The sequence below is a fragment of the Aphelocoma coerulescens genome, chromosome 5 (genome assembly GCF_041296385.1).
Source record: "Aphelocoma coerulescens isolate FSJ_1873_10779 chromosome 5, UR_Acoe_1.0, whole genome shotgun sequence".
NCBI classification, from domain to species: domain Eukaryota; kingdom Metazoa; phylum Chordata; class Aves; order Passeriformes; family Corvidae; genus Aphelocoma; species Aphelocoma coerulescens.
Genome location: NC_091019.1, coordinates 62073227 through 62101121, shown reverse-complemented (window position 1 = coordinate 62101121; position 27895 = coordinate 62073227). Strand labels below are relative to the sequence as shown.

At 46.2% G+C, this 27895-nt stretch overlaps 1 protein-coding gene across 1 annotated transcript in view; it reads left to right on the top strand.

The window, feature by feature from the left end:
* The window catches only part of PRKCH (protein kinase C eta), a 121057-nt gene that overhangs the window by 20794 nt on the left and 72368 nt on the right, over positions 1-27895 (top strand). The window contains exons 2-4 of the mRNA XM_069018503.1: positions 6324-6387; positions 26305-26455; positions 27274-27308. Coding sequence (XP_068874604.1) covers positions 6324-6387; positions 26305-26455; positions 27274-27308 — 250 coding nt within the window. The remainder of the gene's footprint in view (positions 1-6323; positions 6388-26304; positions 26456-27273; positions 27309-27895) is intronic.

Sequence of the window (27895 nt, the reverse complement as noted above, 5' to 3'; positions counted from 1 at the left end):
GTGTGTTTGCATTTTTTTTTTTTTAATCACCCTAATTTGAATCTTAAAAAGTGCATGCTGTGCATTTGTAGGAAAAGCACTTCAGTCTGTTGGTCTGGAAATGCAAAATCCCCTTTGTACTAGACAGCCCTGAGGATTTTCAAAGGTGTCTGACTTGATAGACAGGTGCGTGTCAGCCTTGAAAAGTATGAGAGGGACTGATTAATCCAGACACCGTGTGTTTGGCTGAGAAAATTGCCATTTGACCTGTCCAAGGAGGTGCTACCTTATTAAAATGCAGAAAGATCTGACATTCCATAAGCATGATCTGGTAAGAGCTTAAACAAGAAAGATGACAAGAAATAACTAGAGGCATGTGAAAAACCAGCTTTAGCCTAACCCAGACTTTCAGCTCTTTCGACTGAACAGAGCCTTGGGAATTGCCTCTACGAATGACTGATTACATATGCAGTTCCGTTAATTAAAATTAAAAATTATGTAGGAAGTCAAAAGATATAGCTACTTGTTTAATTAAGCAAATGAAGTCCCTAGGTAGCTTTTATATTTGCTTTACTCACTGCAAGTGTCTGGCCTGTTCTGTTTTTGAAGCCATGTCAGCATTGACATGCCTTAGAAAAAGGCTGTTCTTCTGGGATGCTTATGGATTGTGCCTGTGGGGAAGGAAGGATGGGGCAGCAATGGGAGAAAGGATGTTCTAGGCTCCAGGGTAAACACAGTCGTCTTTTGTGTCTGATCCAAACACAATAAAAAGATTCCCACTGATTCTGATGTACCTCAGATCAGACTTCCCAGACTGGATTATCTGTTGTGGGGATGGGAGGGGAAAAAAAAAAGAAAAAAAAAAATCTTGTAAACTTGTGTTTGTGAGATTTAATGCTCATGCCAGGTGCAGTGTTGAGGATGTCTTTTCATCCTGGAGGCCCACCTTATCTATACCTCATCTCCACTTTGGAGGGTGAGCGACTCGCAGGCAGGCACCTTTTGGATCTGCCTCTTCCCATCCTTTCCCAGGGGCAGGCCGGGCTCTCTCGGAGGCCAACTCACTATACCTGCTCTTCGAGTTCAGTGGATGCTTCAGCTGGGTGTTGATATGTTGCCTGAGAGATTACCCTCCTTCTGAATTTGTTTTCCAAACCTCTTCCATTGATGAATCACACACGACCAGTTTTTATTATATGTGTGAAGGGATGTGATTAAGGAGCCCTGTTTTGGTCTCCCTGCATCTGTTCCACTCCTGAACTGGCTTATTTTTTATAATGCAGAGAAGGGGAGTAAATAACACTGGCCCTGTTGCTGGGAACGATGTGAGTACAGCCCTTTTCTGGGGAAGGTGTGTGAGGTGGTTGACTGGGGCCCCTCCTTGTGGGAAACCAGTCCCTGGTAGCTGCCTTTGAAGTCACGTGGAGCAGCACGATCCCAGCAAGTTCAGGCATGGGGCACCATGTGAGTGGTTTGGGTTAGCAGTGGAGTTCCTAACTCCCAGCACACTGTCCTGGCACGGGCTTGTGCCTCGCAGTGGAAATGTAATGAAGCCGTGGCTGAACTCATCATCCTTACCTGCCTGTTTCCAGCTCGCTTGCCAAATCCTCCAGTGCTTGTTTTCCCGGGTACGGCCGTGGGGTTCAGCAGAAGTTAAAGTGTGTGCTTAGCTCTGGGCCAAAATCCTGTGCTGTTCTCACAGAGACAGCTGAGCTCCGGCAGTTGATCTTTTCCACCCCTTGTGCTGTGGACAAACGTACTGCCTTCATTTCTTTGAGGGTGACTAAAGGATTTACTACACTGATAAGCACACTTTCCTCTCCCAGTGAGCTAAAACTTGGCCAAGTTACCTCTAAACCAGCCAGAAAGTCTATGTTTTTCCTCCTGGTTCTTCCCTGGGGGACCGGGCTGTGGATGAAAGCACTGGAGAGAGGGGAGGGTGATGATTGTTCACAGGTCTACCTGCTGGTGGTGTGATGCTGCTCGCCACCAGTTTAGTTTGATTTATTGAGATCACTGCACCGCACAGCATTCACGATATCAGGCATGCATAGAATTTCATACTTCTCCTTTGCTTCTCCCAATACAACAGGACTTTTCTTTTGCTTTGTTACTAAACCTTCCAGGCATAAGGCTGTGATTCCCTAAAATAAGTTATCCCATGCCAGATAGATCTTGGCAGTAGGAAACTTTTCTCTGTATGTATTACTCTTTGATGATTGTGTCAAATACATATGGGTGGTTAGATTCCTGTATCACTTATCTCGTATATTGTGGTGTAGGAGTTCTCCCTGAGCATCATCTGTGCTGCCCTCAGGCTGTTGAGTTTCTGTGAGCCTCTTCTGCTTTCTTTAAGAAAGAACATCAGCTGCCTTGTTGACCCAAACTGATTTCATGGTCTATTTTGGACTTTAATAACTCTGTCAAGGTTAATACTGCAAAACCCTGCTTCTCTGCAAAAGTGTAGGGATTTTGCCTTTAAGCAGCCACAATCAGTGCTGGGAAATAAAAAACCAGAAAAGAAGTGAGGAGCAAAACTTGGCGTCTGCATGGTACTTGTGTTACACCCACACTGCTGTTAGGAGGCTGGGTCCCGAGGCTGTTTGCTGGTGCTGGGAGGTACTGGCATCGCTGGATCTGTGCCATTGTGGAGTCAGGGCCTGGGCTGCCAGCCCAGGTAGGGTTATCCCTTCCGTGGCTGGAGGGCCAGTCCTTTGGCAGCTGCTTCCTTTTGAAGTGCTCAGTTCTTACTAAGTGACAGAACACGGTGAGAAGCCCTCTCCATCTGTGAAAGTAGGTGCGGGTGATGGAAGTGCTTTGGCGACTGGAAAGATTGAAGGAGGGCTTACATCAGGAATTTCTCCTTTTGGGGACACAGTAGGGTACCAAACTCCTGATCTGTGGGTGTCTGCTTTCAGACGGTTCTGGGCAATTTCTGCTTGCCCAGCTCTGGCTGCAGTCGCTGGGTGGGTAGAGCCGTCCCGAAGCGTGTGCTATTTCTGTGGCTGCACTGCAAGGGTGAAGGCGGTGCTGAAGGTGTGTGCTGAGCGTGTGAAGCAGGGGCAGGAGCACAAGGGGCTGTGCTGCAGGGCTGGCTGAGCTCACCCCCGTGGCCCCAGCGAGGTGCTTGGTGTTCACACCCAGCTCAGCACGTGGGGCTGCCCTGGCACCACGGGTCCAGCAAGTGTGAGCAGCTCCCAGGCGTCAGCCGCTGCCAGCACGAGGCCACTCGGGCGGTGTGGCTGTGGCTCAGGGTGTCTGTGTCATGGTGGGAAGCACGTCCTGTCAGGCAGGTGTTGCTCTCAGGGAGCTGCTGATGTTTCTCAGGCCAGCTCAGGTCTGTGGTCAGGCATTTTTCTTTCAGTTTTTTAGGTCAGGCGTTATTTTCTGTTTCAGGCACGTTCCACGTGTCTAAGAGTTATCTCAGGAGCTGTGTTGGCTGCTACCTAGCTGGTCAAATTCATCCTTAAAGGAGATCCCAGCAAGTCCAAAAGCCAGACTTTTCCCTGTGGTCTGTTATTATTTAATTTCATTATCATTTGTTGATGCTGTTGCTGTCAATTTAAGACTAGAGAGACTCTTAAGACTGTCTGGTTTAAACTCTTGTCTAGGACAAGAGTTCCCCATTGGTCCTGCAGCCAGCAGTGCTGCTGTGCCAAAGTTGCAGCAGCTCCTGGCATGCTGGGGCTTCAGGCTCATTTTGGAGCCTTTCAGCTGTAATATTTAATTAGATCCTCCTTACAGTTCTGTGAGAAGATCTTGAGTGTAGCTCAGGTCCTCTTGGCTGAGTGCTCTTGGATTGTGGTACAACATGAGCACAGCTGCTTAGTAGGTATAGGGGATTTGACTGGTCTTTAATCTTGGAGTCTGGAGGGGAGAGAGATTGTTTTATAACTCCCATAAATCTCCTGCTATTGCTTTCTGAACTATTTTGTTTCTGTTTTGTAAGACTGCTAGGGGCAGAGGACTGTGCTGTGCCAGGGGCAGAGGAATCCTGTTTGCAGAGATGGGGAGCAAGGTCTGTCAGGACTTTGGGCCAGTTTTTGTCTGTGCCCCGTGTCGAAGGTGGGTGATGTTTTTGTTGGATCCCCTGGCTCAGCCCAGCTGCTGGAGTTCTGACAAGCCTTTGCTTTTAAGACTGAACAAGGAGTACAGGGTTTATTCCACATCCCACCAGAGATACTGTGTGTCAGAAGAAGGGAGGAAGGATCCCCTTTGTCACTGTGGAAGCAGGAGTCTGACATACCCTGTATGGAGACTGGCAGGAAAATGATAAGCACTGAAGAGTGATTTTGGAAACCTAAGTAAGTAAGGATTTTTCCATAAAACCTGAATTCTTGGTATCCCATAAATCAATTTGCGTAATTATATATTATTATATGTTATTATATATTTTGGAAAGAACCATCTCCTTACAAAGATGCACATCTCTCCAGGGAACTGAAATTTAGGCAAAAATGATGCATGATATTGCTGGAGTTGAAATCTTTTTGGGGAATGTTTTCAGTATTGATGGAGACAGAGGGCTGTTCAAACACAGCTTCCTAAAACCAGTGTAATATGCAGTGCAAACAAGCACAAAAATTAATATTGAGTCAAAGCTAAATATTTGCTTTAAATTTTCCCTGTGAGACTGATTCTAATTTTTTTTTAAATTTTTATTTTTTTGTGGAGAGTATAGTGTCCATAAAGTCAGCATTTTGGTAGTATTTTCCCAAGCAGTTGTAGCTTCCCTTTTTTGTGTCCCACTGATAAAAGTGTGTGCGTGGCACCTCAGAACTGTAGCTGGAGCTGTGTGAATGAGATGGTTGCTCATTCTTGTTCCTGAAAATATTTCTTCTGCTCGTCCTAACAAATTCCCAGCAGTTTAAATAACAATTTCTCTCCTTCTGCAACAAACTGTGGGCTAGGGAAATGCATGGCTGGCTGTGCTTCCCCTTCACTTACCCCAGAAGTGTCAGCATTCCTGGGAGTGGAGGTGCCAGCAGAAAGTGCTGCTGTACCTTAGCCCTGCAGAGTCAGCCCAGCTCAGACACCTCCTCCCACCTTCAGCTGTGCAGGTGCTTCACCTCTGTTTGCAGCTTGGCTGTTTGGCTCCTCTTTAGAGTTCACCTTTCTGTTTTTCCAGTGTCTTAATGTTAGTGCCTTGAAATGACTGTTTGGTTCGTGGCAGCAGTGTTTTTTGGAAACCACGAGCAAATGTCTGGGTCAGGGGTGGTCTTCAGCCCTTGCTCTGGGAGCTCAGGTTGATGGTTGGAGGTTTATTCCAGTGATGTGCTGTGTGTTTACACTGGAGAGGAATCAAGGGGCTGACAGGGTTACCCCTGAAGAAGGGGGCAGCCTGAGCTCGTCATCCTGTGGTTGTACAGGAGGAGCAGAGAGGGTTTGGGTGAGCAATCTTTATTCATTCCCCCAGGGAGCTCCATTTTCAAAATTCCTGTTCTGCACAGGTGATCAATACCCACGAGGTGTGAAGCTCCTGTTTGCTAATTTTAACCTTGCAATCTGTGGGAACAGTTGAGGGGGTGCCTTGTTATTTCTTTCTTTTGTTTTTTGTTTTCTAACTGAGGTTTCTGTGTGACAGCCTGACTCAAACTTCATGAATCCTTAGATGTCATTTTAGCTGGTAAATAAAAAATACTAAAAACAAGACCTTTATTAAAAATGTATCCTGAAAAATCTACTCACCAAAAAATAAATGCTTTCTTTCAAGGACAGGCTGACTGACACTGGGATTGAATCTCTGATCCCTAAAATTATGTTCTGTATTTCTATCTCTATCTAATTTAGATTAAACGAGAAGAAGTCCTTAGGTAACAGCACTGAGAGTTTTCTATTTCCTGTGGTTTAAGGCCAAAAGGTGATTTATGTAAGAAATCAGCATTTGCCTCAGCACTGATGGTATTTTGAGAGACTGAAACAATTTCACTGAGATAAAATACAATAGGGAGGAAATATCCATATAATTCTCGAAACAGATGCACATTGATCTTTTCAGAGAATTTACTGTTAGTCCTGCTTCATTTATCTCACAAATTGGAACACTATTAACTGTATATTTTTTTTTTATATACTTCTGTTTCCTCTAGCAAGGTTGAGATTGTTCAGCACTTCTAGGAAAAAGAATGAATCAAGTTCCTTATTTTTTATGGAACTCTGAATGCTGAACAATTTGGGCACTGGATGCTTGATTTTTTTTTTTTTTTTCAATTAAAGGTATGCATGAGAATACATACAGGTTCAAATATTATCAAATGTTGGCAGGATTAAGTCAGGCAAAATCCCGAGAAGAATTTCTACCTCAAAAAAACCAATCTTCTAACATTTCCTTTCCTTTCTTTCAGGTGGATTTGGAGCCAGAAGGCAAAGTGTTTGTTGTCATAACTCTGACAGGAAGCTTCACAGAAGGTAAGGGAGTTACTTTGGCTTGTTTCCATTCAGAGCTGGACTCTGGTCTGTGTTCCTGCCATCAGTTCCAGAGCAGTGCAGACGTTTGGATTCTTCAGGGGCCACATGCTGTGGTGTGCCTGAGATTTCTTGAGTGATGGGGGAAGTCTGCAAAGGGCTGCTGGTGACAGCTGGAGCTGTGTGTGCCCTCTGCTCTGATCTCAGACCTGGGGAGCCGGTTCATGCTCGCTCTCGTTTATTTCCCTGAAGTTGTCCTTCAGACAGATTGTTTTTGTCACTCGTGCTTTTCACCTGGGTGCCTGTTGAAGGGCAAGCTGAGGAGAAAGTGGAGCATGTTTAAAATAGAACGTGTTTAAAACATCTGGATGATTTTTATTCCATAATGGTTCCCATCTACTTCATGAGCATTTCTGTTTCCCAGGCTCACTTTGCACAGGAAACTTGCAAGTTTTTAGTGTGACAGCTGCCCCAAAAAAGTATCTGGGTAGCTTTTTTTTTGGTAACTGTATTTTATAGTGTGATGGTTTTGATTTCCCTGTTGGTTATTGTCATACCAGTTACGAGCGTGGCTGTGAGTGTGGATGTGAGCAACCTGGGAAATCTTTGTATTTGTAACCAGAGAACAGGGAGAGTGGCAGGGTGTGCTGGGGAGGCCTGGAGAAATTTCTTGCAGGGGTGAAAAGGACGTTAAAAATTGGCTTTAATTGCCTATGACAGAGCCAGTGATGGAAAGAGAAGAAACTGGAGGGCTTTTACTGACTTACATCCCAGTTTGTATCCACGTGCAAGAGTGTCATGCTTGGCTATTTAAAGCAGGGTTGAGCAGGGATGGTGGGCATGAGCATAAATCCAGAGTGTGTTTCAGATCTGTGCTGGTGGCTGAGCATGCTGCTAATAAGGTCTCAGAGATGAGAAATGAATAACTCAGATGTTTGTACAGCTACTGCTTTCTGAGGGAAGTGGGAAATATTGGAAATAATTCACTTTTATTTCCTCTGTTGTTCTTGAGGTTGTGTAGGCTTACAGAACAGGAAGATCAAAGATGGCCCTTGGGTTTTTTCTTGTCTGGTCATTCCCATGTATGGTCACATTTAGAGTTGCCAAGAAAAGACCTAATTCAGGGCAAGTCTGATTACAGATGGTGACTCTTCCCAGTCATTGGGTAAAAGAGGCATTCATGAGGAAGGGGTTTCCTTCTGATAAACAGTGAGCTCTCACTCATAACATCGTGTTTATTTGCTGGAAATGTGGAGGATCAGAATTGTATTTGAAATTTTAAAGTTTTTTTTGGAAAGAAGTCTGAGAATAATTCACGGCTTGAAAGCTCAAAAAGTGGCTTCCCACTTGTTCCTCTGATCTGGAGGGCAGCAACTGCTGCATCCTCCCTGCTCCCTGTGACTTCTTATGCCTAGCTAGTTGTTTTGTTTATGGGAATAGCCAAATTCACGGGGTCTCAGGCACCGTTGTCTACCTCCAGTAAAGTAAAAGTCCAAAAAGTGGGTAAAGAGAGGGAGGAAATAGGAGGGGGAAGAAGAAAAACTAGCAAAACCCAAAAAACTCCAACCAAACAGTAAAGACTGGGTTTTTAGGCCCACCTGAGACTGTCCTGTTTCGTTGTCTTCAACTACTTACCCAAAATAGGCAGTGCTGGTGGTGCTTGGACTTTACCTTTAGGAGTGGGGGTTTTTTGGTTTGATCAAAAGCTCTTCTGACCAAAATGGAAATTCGGTTCTGCTCACCTGCAGCAGGGATGGGGGAGCAGGGTGTCACTCCTGTGAGTCTGTGTCTTGGGGTGACGTTATGATGTGTATCCCATATCGCTGCCTATGCCCAGAAATTAATTTTTGTGCCTTTCTATGCCTCTAAACTGAGCCTGAGAGGGGGAAGGAAAAAACTGAGCAAAACTTTTTCAGGGCAGTTTGCAGCTTGTTCAAGGTCACACAGAGATAGCAGGTTTTTTTTTCCAGCTGCGGGAGGAGAGCGAGGAAGCACCCGGCTTGCTGCTTTCCAGTCAGCTTTTGGCCAGTTGTTTCGGCTTCTTGTTCTCCGGAGAGAGAGACTGAGAGTTGGACTTTGCTTTTCCTTCTCTGGAATTCCGGATTTTCTCCCTTTTATACTGGACTGTTTTTTTCAACCTCAGAGCACATCGGGAGGACTTTCCACCGGGCACAGAGGGCCTGGCCCTGGGCCAAGCCCCAGTGCCAAGGAGACCAAAGGGAGGACTCTTAACACTTTCCCAGGTTTTTTTTTCCTCCACAGTGAAACATTTTATTATTTAGCCTTATTTTCCTTTTCCCGTGTGTTTGGTAAATAAATAGTTTTATCTTCTTCACTTTCCTTCGAGGAAAATTTATTTTTTCCCGAACCTGGAGGGGGGAAGGGGTAGTTGTTCCTTCTCTCAGAGGATATATTTCTAAATTTGGCCAAACCGGAACAGTCTGCCAGAGGCATTTGAGGACTGATGAGGATGTGAGGGCAGTATAGGAAACATACAGCTGGGAAGAGGTCAGTTCTTTGCAGGTTCCTGTATGGCTCTTGTGTCCCTCGGTGTTACCCTGCTGTTCTGAGGCAGGGAGACCTGCCTGTGTGATGTGTTAAAAATACATGTAGTTCTTCAGAAAAAGAAAGCAACAGAGCAATAGGAAGTGAGGGAAGTCTAGAGAAATTATACCTGCCTCTCTTTATTTTCTCTGCTTGGATATACTTGCTGGCTAAGCTGTATCTGATTATATTAACTCCCCTCATTCAGCTGACATTTCCTGTGTAAAGCAACCAGTACAAAATTAAAATGAAAATCTCTTTACCTTGGGAGGAGATTACCTCTCACAGAAATCACAGAATGCTCTGAGTTGGAAGGGATCCACAAGGATCAGCCAAGTCCAAGTCCTGAGGTCCCCAAGGGTGACACATCCTTGGGTCCTGGTGGCCCTGGCACCCAGCTGGGGTGGAGGGAAGCATCTTCCCCAGCCATCTCCCTCACTGGCCCAAGAGCTGTTTCAGTCCAGGCTGTTTTATAAAGAAGGTGAGGACTAACTTCTGCCTGCTAAACTTCAGGCATTGCTTAGGGATTGATTTTCTGCCCCTTCTCAAATGAATTTATTTACTCTTCTCTGGGTTTTCTGTATTTCACCCTGCCTGATAATAGGATTTTTTTTTCAAGTCATCAAAATTATGATTCCTTTTAAAAACTTCCTTATTCTTTTTACTCTGGAAATAAATATGATTTTTTTTCCCCCACGGGTGTCTTCAGCATTTCTTACCTCTCTCTGTCTCTGTTTGTGTCTCCTTGCCTCTGCTCTCTTAAAAATAATGAATGTGCCTTCTCTGAGGTGTGTTTTTGCTGTGGATGTGCCCCATCCGTGGATGTGAGGCATATTTTCAGCTGAGGAGCTGGGAACAGGAGCAGGGTGCAGTGTGTGGGACCACACCAAGCTCTGCCCAGCCCTGGGGACTGCAAGAGCTGTGGTTTGACAGAACCCAGAGAATCCTGCTTCCCTCCTTCCCTGTGATCCTGTGTGTGTGCCCAGATCTCTGAGATAATCCACAAGATCTCAACTCTTGCAGGCCTTCTTTAAAGGGAAAAAATCTGCTTTATTGCTCTCTAAAAGATGTACTACTCTTGGGGTGCCCCAGAGGGTGTTGCTCAGCTGGTGACATGAATTCAGACCTGCTTGTTGCTTTTTCCCACTGAATACTGGTTTCAGCTGTGAAAGGGCAAACCATGAGTCAGCTCTTCTTGGGCAGGGTATGATTGATTTGAAATAAAAGCCTTGCAGTGAGTGTGGGTGAACCACTCTGTGGTTGGTGCTTCTTGACCCCTGTGAGAAGTTAGATGAGATACCCAAGAGCTGGTGATGGTGTCTGGGTCAGGCTGTTTGGCTGCAGCAAGGTCTGAGAGGCCCCAGGTGTGTGTCTGGATGGATTGAACCTCTCTCCTTGTAGCACTGGAGTCCCAGAACCAGCCCAGTCCCCTCTCTGCTTTACCTGCAAGGTGTGCTGTGTGCCCTCAGTTTGCCACCTCTCTTTCTGTTTGCTCTATTTAATTCTGAGCAAAGCTAATTAAATTAATACAAATGAAGTAGTTGGCTGAATTAATGAATGAAGCAAACCCTGTAGAAAACAGAGTGCTTCTATTTTAGTGCTTTGAACTCTTGCAATTTGCCTTTTTTTTTTTAAATTTTTTTTTCACATTGTCACTCAAAGTGATAATTCTGGCATGAAGTTCAGTTTTAATTTTGTCATTAGGAGGTAAGTAATGGTTGTTTCTTTTCTTTCAGTGTCAGTAAAGACAATGACAAATTCGAGTTCTGGGCAAGAAATAGAACGAGAATATCGAAAAGCCAAGTGAGTTGGTAGAGCAGATATAGCACCCAGTGTTAAATATTTCATGTTGGTAGGGTTTGCAGCAGCAAGGAGTCATAGAATCATATTGGAAGGGACCTTAAGGATCATCTAATTCCACTCCCCCCAAGGGGGGAAGCTGAACCTGCTTACCTATGGATAACCTAAGAAGCAGGTTCAGGAAGCCTAAACCTGCTTCTAGGCCAGGAAATGTTTCTCTGTTTTGCAGCTGGCACATCAGAATGGTTTGTTCTCAAACATCAAGACTCTTGGTCTTTTGCTGTCGTTTTTCTTAGAATACATTTTTTTACCACAAAGTGTTTTTTAAGAAATAACATTTTCTGAGGTGCCACAAAAGCTCTGCAGTGGTGCATAGGTATTGTGCTAAGGAGATCCTTGCTCTGCACTATTATGTAGCTTCTCAGCCCCATAAAACTTCTATTGACAGATCTGTTTTCAGGCTCTTGCATAACAGGGAGGAAAAGGAGTTTTACCAGTCCTCTGTAAACTGCAGTAATGACTGCTTTCAGCCCATCTTTTGTAGATAAGGGAATAAATATTGGAAACTAGGAACCAGGAATAAAAAATGCCCTCTTCTCATCTCCTGTTTTGTTGGGCCACTCTTCTCTTTTGGTTTACTGGCTCAAGAAGAGTTTTAAAGCTTGTAGTAGGCACCACCTAAAAAACCTCCTGGTCTAAACAGGCCATATCAGTGCAGAATAAGATAAAGAAAGTTCTGCTGTCTTTGGTTCACAGTCTGAGGACATGGAAGTCTTTAATGTCTAGTCCAAAGTCTTATGTGGCAGAGACCAGCAGGAGACATGTATTTCTACACTCTTGTATATTTTTCCAATGTTTGCACTTTTTCCAGTGCTTTATGCTTGTCACACCTGTGTGCTGTAGGCAAGGGATTTCCAGATCCACTCCTTGTTGGTTCAGCTCTGCATTTTCAGATGGAGATAGGTCAGAACAGTTTTGAGTTCCATGGGGGAGAAAATACGCCCTAAGTGTGCCCTGAGAAGATTGAGCCCTTGCAGGGACCAGAGGCGTAATCCACAGATGCTGTGCATCTCTGTGTGGCAGGCAGGTGAACTTCAGTGGATCCCCACCCTTGCTGAAAGATGTCAGTCAGGTGAAAAAATGAATGTCAGGTTAAAAAACAGAAGGTTTCCAGAGGCTGGTCTTGAAGTCCTGAGCAGGTGTTGCTCTCCTGGAGGTCACACTCTGCACACCCCAGCAGATGTTTATCAGCCAAGCCAGTGGGAGCCAGGGCAGCTCTCTCCTTGTCCTGAAGCCTCCAGGAGTTTCTTTTTTTTGTATTTCAAAGTGAAACTTTCAAAATGTATACATTGCATTTCATGTGTAAATACTGAGGAGAGAACCCAAGTATTTTTGCACCCTGGCACTCTGATATCTCTCATATGCCTCTCTTCCATTAAAAAAAAAAAAAAGCCAAGGCAAGTTTGGTAAATTCTGAATTTTCACAGGGAAAAAGGATTTCAACAGGAAGGCAAACAAACAAATCTGTGTATTCCTGCTAGCAGGAAGAGCCAGACCCTGGGAAATGAAGTGATTTGCTTGGTGTTTATGGAGGGACTGTAATGCAGAGCCAGGAGGAGAACAGCACCCCAGCCTGCTACATACCCACAAGGCTACTTTTATTTCTCAGAAAATGATGCATAGGAACCCTGCAGCTATTGCAGTGTGTCTAATGCCAAGAGGTTTTTGTCAGTAATTTGTGACTTGCCAAGATCTGCCAACTGCAGAGATAGCCAGGGACTGTAAAAACGCAACAAGCAGCAGTGTCAGGGTTAACTTCACTTCCTCAGTGGACTGTGTTTTGTCTGGGCTCTGAAGCCCAGAGATAAATATGCAAGCTTGCAATCAGCCCTGGGATTTCAGTGTTCCTGGCTGTAATGAGGAACAGAGGTTTCTTTGCTTTATTTTAATGTGATTCCTGGAAGAGGTGACAGTAGCTCCTGGAGGAGTTAAACCTGCTTGGGCTTGGAGGACAGGGCTGTGCTGGAGCCGATGTTTGGGCTGCAGTGGGGCAGGATGGTGAGTGTGGGATGGAAGGAGATGAACATGAAGCTGTAGGAGGTGAGTGCTGGGATCCAGGGGTGCTGGCACAGCCCTGATTGCTGCACTCTGATGGCTGTTTCATGGCCATCCCTCTCTGGACCCAGTGTGGTTGAGGACACCTGGATGATACCCTGGATTGGGATGAAGGGGGTTGCCCTGTACACTAGCACACCTCATGGCTGTGCCTGAATTTCTCTAGACCACAGTTTGTGAGGTGCCTGGCTGATGAAATAGGCAAATGGCTGTCCAAAACCCCCAGTGCTTTACCAAGGGTCACTCTGTAAATCTGTACCAGAAACTGGAGGAAAAAAAAATACCAACAAAACCATGCTGTTTGTTTTGTTATGTATATAATTATAAATACATATAACTTCAGCTCCACCAACTATCAAATTAGACTGTATCCCATTTAATATCCAAGTCTCTCAACTCTGGCTGCTGGAGGAGACTCCTGATTTAGGTGGTACCACCGCAGTCAAGGATTTTCCTTGTGTCTGGGTGCCTGGCAGCCCAGTCTGTCCAGCATCCAGAAGTCCATATCACCTGGAGGGAACCAGATGCTGTTGTGCCACAGTGTTTAATTACCTGAATTTACCTGGGAGTTATTCAGGCATCTTTAGTGCTTCTGGAGACCCAAGGTTCCCTCTGGCTCTGCAGACATGAGGAGGACCAGCAGCATCGGTCTGCTGCATGGTGAGGGCGTTGTGCAGTTCAGTCCTGCACCTCACTGGAGGATGGCAATGTGTCCCAAATAGCAAAGGGCAGAACAGGGTCTTCAGCATTAGGTGAGCTGGCATGGAGCTGTAGGAAGAAGAGCTCATCTTCTAGTTGTGCTTTAGGAGACGAATACTCACACTTTCAAATTATACACCCCTGTTTTAGGTTGTTCCAGACCATGCACAGCATAAAATAATGAGTTTCCTGCTCTTCAGTGCCAGCTGTTCTTGTTTCCTGGAGTGTTTCAGCAGCAATGATTCTGTTTGTTTTCCAGAATGAAATGCTGAATCAAAATAGAGCTTAGAGCAAAGAGATCCTGACGTTGCTTGGCCAGGGTGACCTCAAGCTTGGCAGAGGCAAGAGAGGGAGGGATGAAAGCTTCTGCTGTCCCTGTCTGCTGTCTTTGGGGAAAATCTGCTCATTTGTGATGTGGGATAAACTGCATGCCATCAGCATGGCTTGGAGTGCTGTGGACACCACCTGCACTGAGCAGGTTCCCACCTCGGTGGCTGTTGCTCCTGGCACTGCCAGCACTGCTGGTGGTTGCAGATAAGAGAACGAGGCAGTTTCATAATTGAGGGTAAATCTGTCTGTCTGAAAAGGATGCTCCTGGGTTTCCCTGGGGCTGCCTTGAGTGGGGCCAGTTCTGCACCAGCTGTCTGGACTGGGAAATTGGAGCAGGGCTGTGATTGGTTTTTGGGCCAGAATTCTCCCTGACTGAGCTCAGCCTTGCCCTGGGTGCTGCAGGGGGGCAGGAGTGGGAGCCCCAGCAGTGGTGTAGAGGAGGGAGGAAGGCAGGAGGTCTGGCTGAGCAGGTGTCCTGCTCTCCTTGCCCCATCTGCTGAGACAAGGGGCAAGGGCACTGAATGGTGGAAACAATGGGAAAAGTTGTTTCGAGAAGAAATGGAGCCATAAGGGTTTGTAAGGACAGAGATGAGGAGTGTAAGGAGAGATAGAAGGAGACTGGTCTGGGGAGTGGTGGTGGATGGGTGCGGGCAGGAGTTGTCAGGAAGAAACAGCTTAAAGAGGCCCAAAAGGTTAAAGGAGGTGGGAGGAGGAGAAAATGGACAGAGGGATTGTAGAGGAGCTGCAGGGGACAAGGAAAGGCTGCAGCAGCAGCAGCATAGCTGTGACCATCAAAGCCTGTTTCTTGCTAGAGTCTGGAACTGTTTCTAATCCCAGAATCTCAGCTCTTTTCTGCCGTCTAGCTGCCAGACCTGTTGAGCATGTGTGTCTGCCTGTCGCTAGCACAGATCCACAGAGCAGAGCACAATCCTTTCCTGGGAAGCGTGTGTTCCTGTGTTAGTTCTCTCCTCTCCCCCGGAGCTGTGCGCTCAAAACCACAGCCTTGCTGCTGAGCCAGGACCAGGAAGACTGCTCCAGTTCCAGCAGATGAACTTGCTTCCAATGATAGTTTCCTTTGTTTATAAAATGTAGGAAATTGCCTTAAAGCCAGAAACCTTTTCATTTGAAGGATGTTACTAGAAAATCAAACTCCCAAAAGCCAGTGCTGAATTTTTGTGTCTAAAATGCGTCTTTCCTATAGTTCACAGTACAAACTTGCAGATCACACTTGCAGGTCAGCAAGGATAAAGGCAGAAAAGTGTTTCTTGTCCAGCTTGCCCAGCTCAGAGTTCTTAGGTGGTGAGTGGGGAATCCAGGGCCTCAGTTTAGTCCTACACCTGTTTTTACTTGCGTTGACTCTGGGTTCTGTATTTCACTTGTGAATGGGAGGTGAAATGGGCAAAACAAATCCTTCAGGGAAAGGGTCCAGTGCTGCATCCTAAAGGGCTGATTACAACTTGCACGTGAGGGCCATGGCAGAGAAATCCCTGTGTCCCGTGTTCTGGCTGGAAAATGGCAGTGTGGAAGGGAGTGCTGGAAGGAAGGCAGGGTGTTTTGTATGGGGAGGACTGCTTAAACCTGTGTAAGGGCTCTTGTGACCATCAAACCACAGGCTGGCTTTCATCTCCTGTCATTTGAGCCTAAATAAATTCCCTCTCGGATAGTTCCTTCCCCATTAAAGGCCTGGGAAAAAAGACAAAAGAGAGTTACAGGTTTTAGGTGTCTCTCAGAAGCTGTTGGAGAAAGTGATTTTCTTCTTTCTCACCCACCTCTGCTTGTTTGTTAACTGAGAGGAGTGGGATGGGAGAGCCCGCGGGGAGGCAGGATATGACTTACTGCTACTGCTCTTACACCTGCTGGAAAGGGCCACCCATTTGGGAGAAAGAAATTGAGGGGTGTCACATTATGGAGCTGCTGAAACCAGTCTGCCCAAGCAGGTGGTAGAGTCCCCATCCCAAGAAGTGCTCAAGAAATAACTGGACGTGGTACTCTGTGCCATGGTTTAGTTGACAGTGTGTTTGGTCAAAGGTTGGACTTGAGGATCTTGGAGGTCTTTTCCAACCTTTATGATTCTGTGATCCTGAGCCAAGGCAAGCAACACCCTCTCCATGTGGCAGCCAGCATTTTTAAAGCTGTATCTGTCTGAATTTGGGACATCCGCTTTTGATATCCCAGAGACATATTTCAGAAGTGGAGAAATATGTATTGCAGGGTGAAAACCACGTTTGGGAGGAGATGGGGAAGGGGGAGAGATCAGGTCTGGCTGTATTAGCTGCTGGGAAGCTGTTGGGGACAGCTGCGTTTCCTGAAGGCACCACTCCTGGCCTGCAGCCCTTAGGAAATCCCTTTGGGAAATCACAATAATCCCCTGGCACTGGGAGGGGAAGAGCACTCATGGTCCCTGCCATCTGCAGAAGTTTCAGGATGGATTGTGCAATCCCCAGCCTGAGCAGTGAGTATTTCCGTGCTGCATTGCCTAGGTGGGGATGTGTTGATGAGAAGAGGTGCTGCTTCTTGGCAGGGCTCTTCCCAATGAGCTGGGAATACAAGAGGCTGAATTTATTTTTCTTGACAGATGCTTTGCTGCGGCAGTGTCTTACTCAGCCCATGGTGTGTGGGAACCTGCGTGGGAGAGCAACATGGTAAACAACCTGCTTTTTAAGGCTGTTGCAATTAGAGGACTCGTTAGCAAGCTGCCACATGGAGAGCTCAAAAGTTCCAGGGTCAGCTGTGTGATCAGAGCTGAGTTTGCTGCCAGACCAGCAGCTGTGGGGTGACCAGTCCACCAGGAGGACCCAGGTGTTGCGGGGTGGTGATTCAGGTGTTGGTCATCCTGCCTGGTGAGCCCCAGTGCACCTTCAGGGTCTGGGGAAAAGCTGAGGCATCTCATGGCAGCAGTTGGAGGCCCCAGTGGCAGAAAAAGGAGAATGTTTAATTTGTTCTGTTGTATTAGCTTTCCCAGTTACCTTGTTCCTGACTAGATTCCAGTTGTGCTATGGGATACAGTTTGCTTTTTGTGGAGAGGTGCAGTGTCCTTGGTGAGGAAGGCTTGAGATGTCATCCTAGGGATGGCTGCTGTGTTGAGGAATGTGGTTACTATTTGTGGAGATGCTGCAAAACTTCAGGACGCTATGGACACAAGCTGCTTGTTATTCCCATTTCAACTGGATTTTGGTTCATCCTGATTTCTTTGTGTGTCTTTGTGTTCCATAAAGAGTATTCTCCTGCTCCTCCTTTCTTTAAGATTGATGTTAAACCTGTGTCTCCAGAAAATGACAGTGCCTGAACATAAAGGTGTGAGTTTTAAGCAGATTTGGTTGATTGCCAGACCTTGTATGGACACCCTTGTTTCAATACCAACGCAACCGACTTCCCCGTGCCCAAAAGGGGGATGTCCCCAGAGCATCCACTTTAAAAATAGCTTTAAACTGCACTTGGTTAAAAATAGGTTTGACTTGGATCTCGTGCTTCCCTGTGTGGGCAGGACCTCCTCAGATCGAGTTGTGATCCCTGCTGTGGAACCACCCACGAGCATGTGAGCTGCTGATGGTTGTGACACGCAGGAGTCCTGAGGGAGGGTTCAGGATCTCCCTGCTTCCAATTCTGCTTTTCTGGAGGATTTTGCACAAGTGATGGGAGCTTTGACTTACAAATGCTGTCACTTTGTTACTGCTACTTCTGCTCTGCAGCCAGCGGGGTTTGAGACCTTCTAAACCAGAGGGCTTCTGGTGCATGAATTAATCATAGCATAGATCAAAGTTGCTTTGTTAGTTTTATTTTCCTGTTTTTAATGAATAATGTATTTAAATGGTTTCCTTCCCTAGTAAATCACATCTCAACGTTTTTCTCTTGAGTTTAGTAAGTGGGAAGGACTAACAGGAGGTTTTACAATGGAAATTCGCTTGCCTAAGCACAAGGAAATAGTAATGATTGTAACAGTGAGGGGAGGAGGGAGAGGAATCAGTTTGTTAAGGCTCTAATGAGCCATGCAGTAAGAAGTGCTTTGGGGTTTGGTTTTTTTTATTTTTTTTCCTGTTCTTATGTAGGTCAGTGTGACAGGAGTGGGTTATGGAGCAGCTGAATGCTGGTAGGTCTGAAATGGCAGGGAGGGGGCTCCATTGTGAGGAGGGAGCAGTGGGGCTGAGGTGGCTTTTAGACTGTACTTCTGCTGGAAGACCATGTTCAGCTACAGCCAGAGGGAAGCACCTGTCTGGAATATGACCAGACTAATTTATTTTGCTTTCTGAAACTGTGTCCTGCTGGGTAAGGGATAGATACGAGGTGGCATTCCAGTCACAGTGCCAGTCTGGGGCTCTGATGGCCTCAGTTCAGTGCTCAGGTTTCTCCTGTCTCTCTCAAATCCCTCTTCTAATTTTTAAATAAAATCCTTCTGTCCTGGAATCTCCTCTCTGTGCAAGCTGAGACAGTTCTTTGCCATTGTTGCCCAAGTTTGGTCTCTCTGGCAAACAAATATATCCTGAGGTTTTGCAAATGAATGCACAAACTTGCAGAGATAGAATGGTAAGGTTACTCACTATAAAAATGAGTAGAAAGGCTTTTTCATTCCCATTTTTCAGCCTTGTGCAACATGCTGTAGTGGCTTGCTTTAGAGGTGTCAACATCCACAAGCAAATGTCTAAAAAACAACTTTTCCTAGGGAAAAAAAAAAACTTTTCCAAGAAAATTCATGGAAGAGCAGATGTGGAAAAGCTGCTTTGTGCATGTCTGAAAACCTCTGTGGCAGTTGGGGTTAAAGTTCTATGCAGAATAACCTGTATGGAGTTCATAACTGGTCAGGAGACTTGAAGAGGCAGCAGAATACTTGTTTTAAAGGTTCTCAAGCTGCCTTCTTCCTGCTCTCTCATGTTCTCACAGAATTTATGCAAACAGATAAAAAGCAGCTGTCTCAGCCCCGGCACTAGGCTGTACCCTTGGCTTTGCAGCCATCTCCCCTCCTGCAGATGTGGATGCTCCCAGCAGCCCCACACTGGTCACTCCAGCTCTGCAGAGCTGCCCTGCTGCCCTTGGCACTGCTGTAGCCAAGAGACTGAACAAAACTGAGTGCCTCAAAAGGTGCTTTTCTGTGTTACCTACTGGTACCACCAGAGCTCTGGCATCATTGTGTAATTCTAGAAAGAAGCCTGTGGTGGGCTTTTGTAGCAACAGCTGAACACTGTCATGCTCACCAGTATTGTTGGATGAACCTCATTGATCTTGTTCTCACTGCTGCCGCACTGAAACATCATCCTTCAGCTTCAGTCCTCAAATGCTGTTAATCACTGAGGGCTGAGATGAATTTATGTCCTAGATCTGGCAAGAAAACAAGGAAGATGGACCTGCCCTGCTTCAGCACTTGGACGAGAAACAGAGGCCTCAGCTCCAGTGCACAGTTGTGTCTGATGTGATGCAGGGATGATTACATGTTTGCATTTCCAAGACTGCTGATAGTGCTGTTTCACACTCACGAGTGGAAAAAATGTTTTTTAGATTCAGAGCATCATTGTTCCTTCTTACTCTTTTGGACAGTATTGACAGGTTGGCATCTTAAAAGACAAGCTGCCCATTAACATGACTCTTCTGTGAAGTCCTGGAAGACAGCATAGTGCTGCCAGCCCTAGCCCTAGCTGGCTCATTCTCTGATCTTCAAATCTTTATCCAGTTTCAGAGGGCAAAGCGGCAGCTGGATCAAACATAAGTCCCAGCCTGTGTTTGATGTGCCACGTGTTTGCTTTGCAAGGAGCCTCTCCTGGGATCGGAACCAGAGTGCAGAGACCAGATCGTGCACAGACTGGCAAAAGCAACAGAAGGAGCAACTTCTGCTGGGAGAGACACTCCATGTGGTTAATGTGATCTTTGTGGAGGTGGCTGTTTTCCACCTGGCTGATTTGTGCATCCAGCTTAATGTTTGAGGGAAACTGAAGAAAAGCTTTGTAATAGGAAAGATTAGGCTTCTACTCTGCAGCACTGTATTAGGGAAGCAGAGCAGAGTATTTAAATCCTTTTCCCTTTTTTAGAGTCAGGCTGTCAGCTTCTTCTTCAATGCTGTGTTGTGTTTGTAACATTTTAATTAGCAAGGCTTCCCATAGTTTTGACCATCCACAGGATTATGGTGATAAAACTTCTGCTTAAAAGATGCAAAACCTTAGTAAGGGATTTTTGTCATTACTGACATGTTTTCCAGCCAGGGAAATAAACATCTTGGTTTAGCCTCAGTTTACATTTAGTAGATGTGAGGAAGCCCACTGTTAGGTAAATATTGAGAGAACACCTACATACTGATGCCTGCAGGGGGTGGGGGGCTGAATTCATTTACTTGACCTGATTTATGTATTCTTTTCCTAAAACACCCACTACTACTCACTGTTAGGGCATGGGGTAGATGATCATTTAGCATGATCTGAGATTGTTTTTCAGTGCTGCAGTGCTTGCAGGAGGTGAGGGGTCTCTCAATCCACTGTCTTGATTTTTACAGTCCAGTAAGCTCAGTGGTTGTGTCTCAGTTCAAGGGGAGCTTGCTTGCAGTGCTCCAAGGGAAGGATAAGTGTATACTGCTCCTGGTACTGACAAAAAAAGGCTTAATTAAGTTTTTACCTATTAACATTATTGATTTAAGGCTTTTTACTTTTCTTTTTTGAATATCTTTATTTCTTCCAAAGAAAAATGCCACTGGTGCATATGGGAGTGTAACACTACTAGGAATTGTCATTTGTGAGGAGGTACCTGGCTGACCTTTGCTGTGCTGCTGTTACAGCAGGGGTCGATAGCACAACAGTGAGATTGATTTCCAATAGATGAGACCTGACAAGCTTTAACTACTTGAGTCAAATAGTTCCAAGCACACCACTTCATCCTGCAGCTCTTCCTCTTGTTTTCCTGCTGTAGTTATGCCACCACTGCAATATATATATATATATATGTATATATATATATATATATACACCTGACATAACCCCCTGGAATACAAATTGGGGCGGGGGGGAAAGGGGAGATCTCTGCCCAGGAAGAGCAGGATCAGGTAAGCTCAGGGGGCAGGTGGGATGGTGTTAAAGGCTGCTGAGTGGGTGAGGATGTGCTGGTGCTTGCACATGTCCTCAGATGACTTGGTGGGTTATTTATTCTCTTCTCCTGCTGCATGTATAATTTCCACTGCTATGAACACGTGTTTGGCGGGAGTGGAGAGGAGGGAAGGGGAAGAGGCTTTTTAGTGTTGGACTTTGTAGTTAAGTTTTGCACATAGGCAGACACAGTAAATACCCCATAGTTACAGATGTCAGAGTTTAGCCACGGATGTGGAAACTCCCTTCACTGAGCAATTACTTGTCTGCTTTTATAGCAGTATTTGGACATTTGAACCGTTCATGGTGGTTGTTGCTTTACCAGAGATTAGAGGCTTTTAAAAGCCTGAGTCTCCTTAATGGTCTAGAATGGCTTTGTTTTGTAAAATGTTCTCTGTGCCCAGAAAGAAAATATATGTCCTATAGGAAACTGGCCAGAATGAAAAACATGAGCTGGGAAAATGTCTCTGATGGCTTATATCCTCTGACACCAAAGATGGGAGGCATGAGAGGCTGCTGTACTGGCCACCCTGTCACAGAATCACAGACTGGTTTGGGTTGGAAGGGACCTTAAAGATCACCTCATCCAACCCCCTGCCATGGGCAGGGACACCTTCCACCAGACCAGGTTGGTCCAAGCCCCATCCAGCCTGGCCTGGAACACTTCTAGGAATGGAGCAGCCACAACTTCTCTTGGCAACCTGTGCCAGGGTGTCCCCACCCTCACAGGGAAGAATTTCTTCCTGATAACTCATCTAAACCTATTCTCTTTCATTTTGGATCTGTTTCCCCTTGTCCTGTCACTACATACTCTTGTAAACAGTCCCTCTTCAGATTTGTGGTAGTCTCCCTTCAGGTACTGGAAGGCTGCAATGAGGTCACCCCAGAGCATCCTCTCCTCCAGGCTGAACAATCCCAAATCTCTTGGCCTTTCCATTAGCAGACTTCAGCGCTGTGTTGATGGATGATTTCTGCCCACAGCCAGTGGCACTGGGACATGTTGAACAGATGGGATGGGTGCGAGCTGAGGAACTGCTGTCCTGGTGGTTGGGAGGAAGGAGGTTTTGGTAGCCATGTGTTCCACCATTTCAAAATCACTTGTTGGAGGGCTGAACTTGCCAGCTCCATGGTGTGGTGTGTGGGATGCATGAGCACCCAGGCCCTGAGACAGGGGGATTTATTCTGTGGGATGTGGTGGTATGTGTAGATACACTAGATCATGTGGTGGATGGTCTCCTGTGGCTACAGCTGGGCTCAAGGTATGGCTGAGGTTGTGCTGGGCTCTCCCTCTCCTTTTCACTTGAGCCAGCACCAGGAAATGGGAAGACTAGTGCCCAAAAGAGTTGATGGCATATGGAAAGTAATCCAGGCCTTCCTGAAGCCTGCTTAGTAACACTCAGCTTTGTTGTAATGTAAATTGAGGTGAACACAAGCACGGATGAGGATCACCTGAAAGATGTGCAGTATCAGCAGAACGTTAGCGGGGTCTGACAGCCAAGTAGTGTGAGAAAATGTGAGATTTGAGGAGTGTTTTAAATATGAGTTAGCTTTTAGTAAAGAAAAAACCCTAACTTGTGGCATGTGCTTTTATGAGAGATGGGTCTGCAAGATAGAGCTGTTGTGCTGTGGGATGTTGGTGTCTGGAAAACAGGGGATGGAGGCTAAGTACAGCTCAGGGGAGAAGGCTTCAGGTTGGCCCTGGATGTGATCCACCACTGCAGGCAGCACTGGTTGCAGACTTCCTCTGTTGCCCAAAAAAAAAAACAAGTGCCTGTAATTTTTTGGGTTTTGTGAACTGTTTCAAAATTGCAGTCTGTCTGAAGCTGGGCAAACCACAGGGATGCACAGCAGTGTCCCATTGGTGGCTTTGTAGGCTGTTGTCAAGTGTTCTCTATTCCTGGTGCCAGGGATTGGTTTCCTCTTGCCATGTGTGGTCTGCACTGCATGGGAGAGCACCAGGGAGGTGATTACCCCGTGCTGGGCCTTGATGGGAACCATAACACAACCAGAAGCTGCAGGAGCTAAATTGGGAACATACTCTTTTAAACCGTGCTAAATGGGGGCTTAAAGGGCATCAGCTGTTGGGCTTCTAATGGAGCAGCTGGCATGGAGCAAGCCGGTAACTGGATTGCTTCCTTAGGTGAGTTACTTATGTGCTCACCACCCACTCAAACCCTGTGCTTCCCTTTCCGTGCCTCAGAAATGCTCCTCTACATTCTTAACACCAATACAGGACACTTTGGCACTTGAGGTATTTGGCCCTGATCCAGGAAAAAACACTTAATTGTTTGCTTAAACCTAGATCAAAGAGATGCTCTCTTGAATTTGAAGTTGGGCACATTCTGTAATACTATAAGGATTTTTTTTTTTTTATTCTCACATGAAGTTGCAGGAGGCTCAGGCTCAGCAAAGCAACTGGCTCTTGATCTTCCTTCTTGAGGACCTTTTGGTTGACCTCGAGCTTCTTCTCAATCTTGTTTCCTGTGGTAGATAACAAGGCAGTTGAACTTGTGCAGTGATGGTTGAACATTTGGAAGGAGTATTAAACCTCTGCAAATCAGATCTCACTTCTGGAGATCAAAATGACATCTTGTGTGTGGGAAAGAGGCAAATTATCTCCCAGCTGCAGAGTTCCTCCATCTTGCTGTCATGTGTTTCTGGTTGCCCACTGACAGAGGCGGGATGCTGAACTAGATGGACCAATGTTCTGATTCAGTCTGGCAATTCCTGTGATCCCCTGAGTCCTGTTGGCCTCAGTGGGAATTAAACACATGTTTAAGCACTTCCCTACAAAGGCAGGCTCTTCTGCACCAGTCTCTGCCCAGCTGCTTGGAGCTCTGCACCAAAGAAAGAAGGTTTCTGTTAAGTGCTTGGATCAGCCTTACCACATCCTTTTTTGTGTTGTGTGTAAGTGGGAAAATCCTAATTTATAGCATGCAGTTCCATTTAAAAAATAAATACAGGCTGTCCTAAAGTCAAGCCGTGCACTGTGTCACAGTGATGCCATCGGGTAGGAGGTTTCCATCTGTGCCTGTGGAAGGGACACATGCACGGATGTCTGGGAGAGCACAGCAGAAAAAAAACCCTTCAGCTTTATGGCTGGCTTTGCTTCTAAACCTGTAGCAAGAGTACCAAGAGGAATGCATCCTGTGGCTCACAACCCCTTGAAGTGGCTGGGCTCAGTACTGACAGGATGGCTTCCCTTATCTTGACTCCTGCAAAGAGCACCGGGAAATACGCCTGTGATGTGGGATTCCTACATTTCAGGCCTTGATCAGGTTGACAGCTTTTCCTCTATTTCCACCACCCCCCTCCCCCCAGTGGTTAATCAGCAAAGCCAGTTGAAAGCAGGGAATTGCTCTGCCCCCTTTTTGTGGGAAGATAAGTGGGATGGTGACAGCTGTGTTTGGGTCCAGCTGCCAATCCAGCACTCCAGGAGTTTACAGACCTGTCCCTTCCTGTGGCATTATATCCATGCAGAGGGCTTGGCAAGGGCTGGCTTTTGTCTTACATCCAGTCCATGCTCAAAACAAGAGTCCTGAATACAGAACATTGGTGCACAGTCACCTCTGGCAGACTCCACTGTGTCCCCCCCACCAAATGCCCTTGTTTTCAGGGCCTTTGCTTTGCAAAGTAACTAACTTGAAAACTGAAAATTTCATTTCTTTCTTCTGAGGCAAGTGTGCCCCAGATGAGGCTTTGATCTGGGAAAGCTCAGCTGAGTCTGACCAGGTTTGTCTGAGGATCCCAGAGACCAGCTGGCTGGGATATGCAATTTGGATGGCTGCTGCCAAATGTGAATGGCTCTCTTGATCTAGAGCTCAGTTCTACCTTTTGAGAGACACTTGTTTTGTATAAGTTGAGCTTTGCTAGGAAATTGTTATATGGCTGAACTAAACTCAGTAAAAAGATTAAATTATATTGGTAGGTAATTAAATTGTGATATTAAATTGCACCAGAGGAGGTTTAGACTGGGCATTAGGAAGCATTTCTCTAACAAGATGTGGTTCAGACACTGGAACAGGATTCCTAGACAGTTGGTCAATGCCCCCAGCCTGTCATGTTTAAGAAGCATTTGAACAATGCTCTTAAAATATATTAACTTTTGGTCCATTCTGAAGTGGTCAGACTGTTGGACTAGACAATTATGTTAGGTCCCTTTCAACTGAAATAGTCTACTCTGTTCTAAAATTAAATTAAATTTTGGGACAAGTCAGATTTGAATGCCAGCAGTTCCTGGGTCCCTGCTTTCCAGAACTATCAAATATTATCTAACCTTTGGAAAATGAACCCTTTAAAGAAAGCTGAATGTGGCACATATCAAAAAACTGATCATCATTGAAAAAGTAGCCTATATTTTTCTTAACCAGTACAGGAAGTATTGGAAGTATGTGAAAATGCTGCTAATAGTGATAAAGAAGTGTAGCATGAGAATACCAAAGGTGGATGAACACTGTTCACAAAGCAAGGCACTGCTTTCACTCAGCAACGTGGTGCTAGTCAGTTGGTTACATGTAGTCATGTTTTCAGGAGTTACTGTCCAAAAAGCTGTGAGTTATGACAACTCATTAGCCTTGAGCTTCTGGTCCATTTACAGCTTGTGAGTTAATAGCTTAATGGCATGTCTCAACATGGGAAGGTGTGAGAGGAAGGGGAAAATTTTTCTAGATGAAAAATGTAATTTTGAGCTAAAGGGGACATTGCAGTTAAGTTCTGTACCTGTCCCAGATGCCGTCCTTGTTCTAGACCACTGTCCCCTGACTTCTAAACCAGGGGTGTAATTGTGATTTTGAAAGTGTTTTATCGTAGAGTCATAGAATAGTTTGTATTGGAAGGGACCTTAAATATTGTCCAGTTCCAACCTCCTGCTATGGACAGGGACACTTTCCACTAGACCAGCTTGCTCCAAGCCCCATCCAACCTGGCCTGGAACACTTCCAGGAATGGGAGGGACATCCACAGCTTCTCTGGGCAACCTGTGCCAGGGCCTCACCACCCTCACAGTCATTAATTTCTTCAAAATATCCAATCTAAACCTACTGTCTTTCAGGGTGAAGCCATTCCCCCTTGTCCTGTCACTCCATGTCCTTGTCAAAAGTCCCTCTCCAGCTCTCTTGCAGCCCCCTTCTAGCACTGGAAAGGGCTCTAAGGTGTCTCCAGAGCCATCTCTTCTCCAGGCTGAACAGTCCCAGCTCTCCCAGCCTGTCTCCACAGCAGAGGGGCTCCAGCCCTGGCATCATCTCCATGGCCATCTCTGGCCACGTCCTCCTTAGGTTGGGAGCCCAAACCGAATGCCATAGCAAAACTAGGAGTGATAACTGTGTGTGATGATCCTAATGTTTCGTTGTCCTTTTTTCTCCTTCTCCCCCCTGCCCAGGGACTCTGCAGAGGGACCGGATCTTTAAGAACCTCACTCGGAAGCGCCAGCGGGCGATGCGAAGGCGGGTGCACCAGGTGAACGGGCACAAGTTCATGGCCACCTACCTGCGACAGCCCACGTACTGCTCTCACTGCAGGGAGTTCATCTGGTAAGAACAGCTCAAACACCCTGTCACAGAGCTCCCCAGTCTTCTGTGTTCTGGGGACAAGGCACCCCCAGTCCTGAATCAGTCACTCAGGACTTTATCCAGGGCCTCCGATGTGATGCCTCTTGGCCAATCAGGTTTGGCAGGTTACATTTATGCTGCAAACTGGAGTCTGCTGCAGAGAAGGCAGAGGTGATATGTATCTTGGGTGCTAGAAGCAAACTGGGTTGGTGTGGGGATGGGGCAGTGTCCCTCCCTTGTAACCACAGATGTTATTTCAAGGGAGAAAAAAGTAACGAGGCAACCTGAAGAAAGACCCTACTCACTGCAGTGGAGCATTGAGATTTCACTGAGAAAAAAACAGTTGTTTGAAAGCTTAGAGAAAATTCCTTGCAACAGAGAAGCCATCAGAGAGGTGTGAGGTGATGAACGTGGAGGAGTGGGCAGAGCAGGGAGAAAACATAGATATGTCTCAAAAGAACATGGAGTGGGAGAGATAATAACAGGGTGTGGGCTGTTGGGATCAGTCTAATGTGTGTGGTGTGTGTTGTAATGAAGTTGAGGTATTTGAGAAATGAGAGTGAGGGGGAATATGGGGAATACAAGGCATATTGACAGCCTGCCCTGTGAGCCATGGCCTGTCCAGTGCTTTCCTGTGCCCTCACACCCCTGTGCTGGGTTGCACCACTACTGCTGGGCAGCTCTACCATGGGATCTGATAATTTGGGATCCTCCTGCATTTTGGCTCTGTTTTCTGTAAACAATCTGCAAGATGACTGTCTTTCTGCCATTAAATTGTGTCTGTGTTTTCTCTTGGCCAGGGGCGTGTTTGGGAAGCAGGGATACCAGTGCCAAGGTAAGGTTCTCCTTTCCTGCATGGTGTGTGTGTGTGTGGGATGTGCTGTTCTGGGAATGCTGTCCTGGTCTGCTGGGATGTCCTGCAGCTGTGAGCTGCTCTGGAGTCACCACTCCTCTTCCTCCCCAGGCAGCCAGGCCTGTGCTTTTGAGCCTCTGTCAGGTTTGTGTGGCTGCAGGAGCAGCCTCTGACATTCCTGCCCAAACAGGTTGTCCGGTTGCTGTTTCATCCTGTGCAAGTCCACTGAGTTGCTGGCTACATGCAACACCCACCTAGGCTTGAGGCACCCAGGGTCCCTTCAGGACAGTGCCCAGCTGGTATTGGGACACAAAGTGACCTGCTGGAATGGCCACCCTCTCCCTTTCTCTCCCTATGAAGTTCAACAAAGTAGAATTAGGGAGTTTGTGACTTCGTGGGCTGGCACAGCACTTCTGCCTGAACGCATGGTTTGGCTGACTGGCTGTAGAGATGTCTGTGGTGCTTGTTTGCATTTAATTATTGTTCTGCCTTTCCCCTTTTTATTTCCTTTCCCTTTTTCTCAGAATTTCCTGCTTCATGGTCATTCAGTATAGCCTAACACAGCCTGT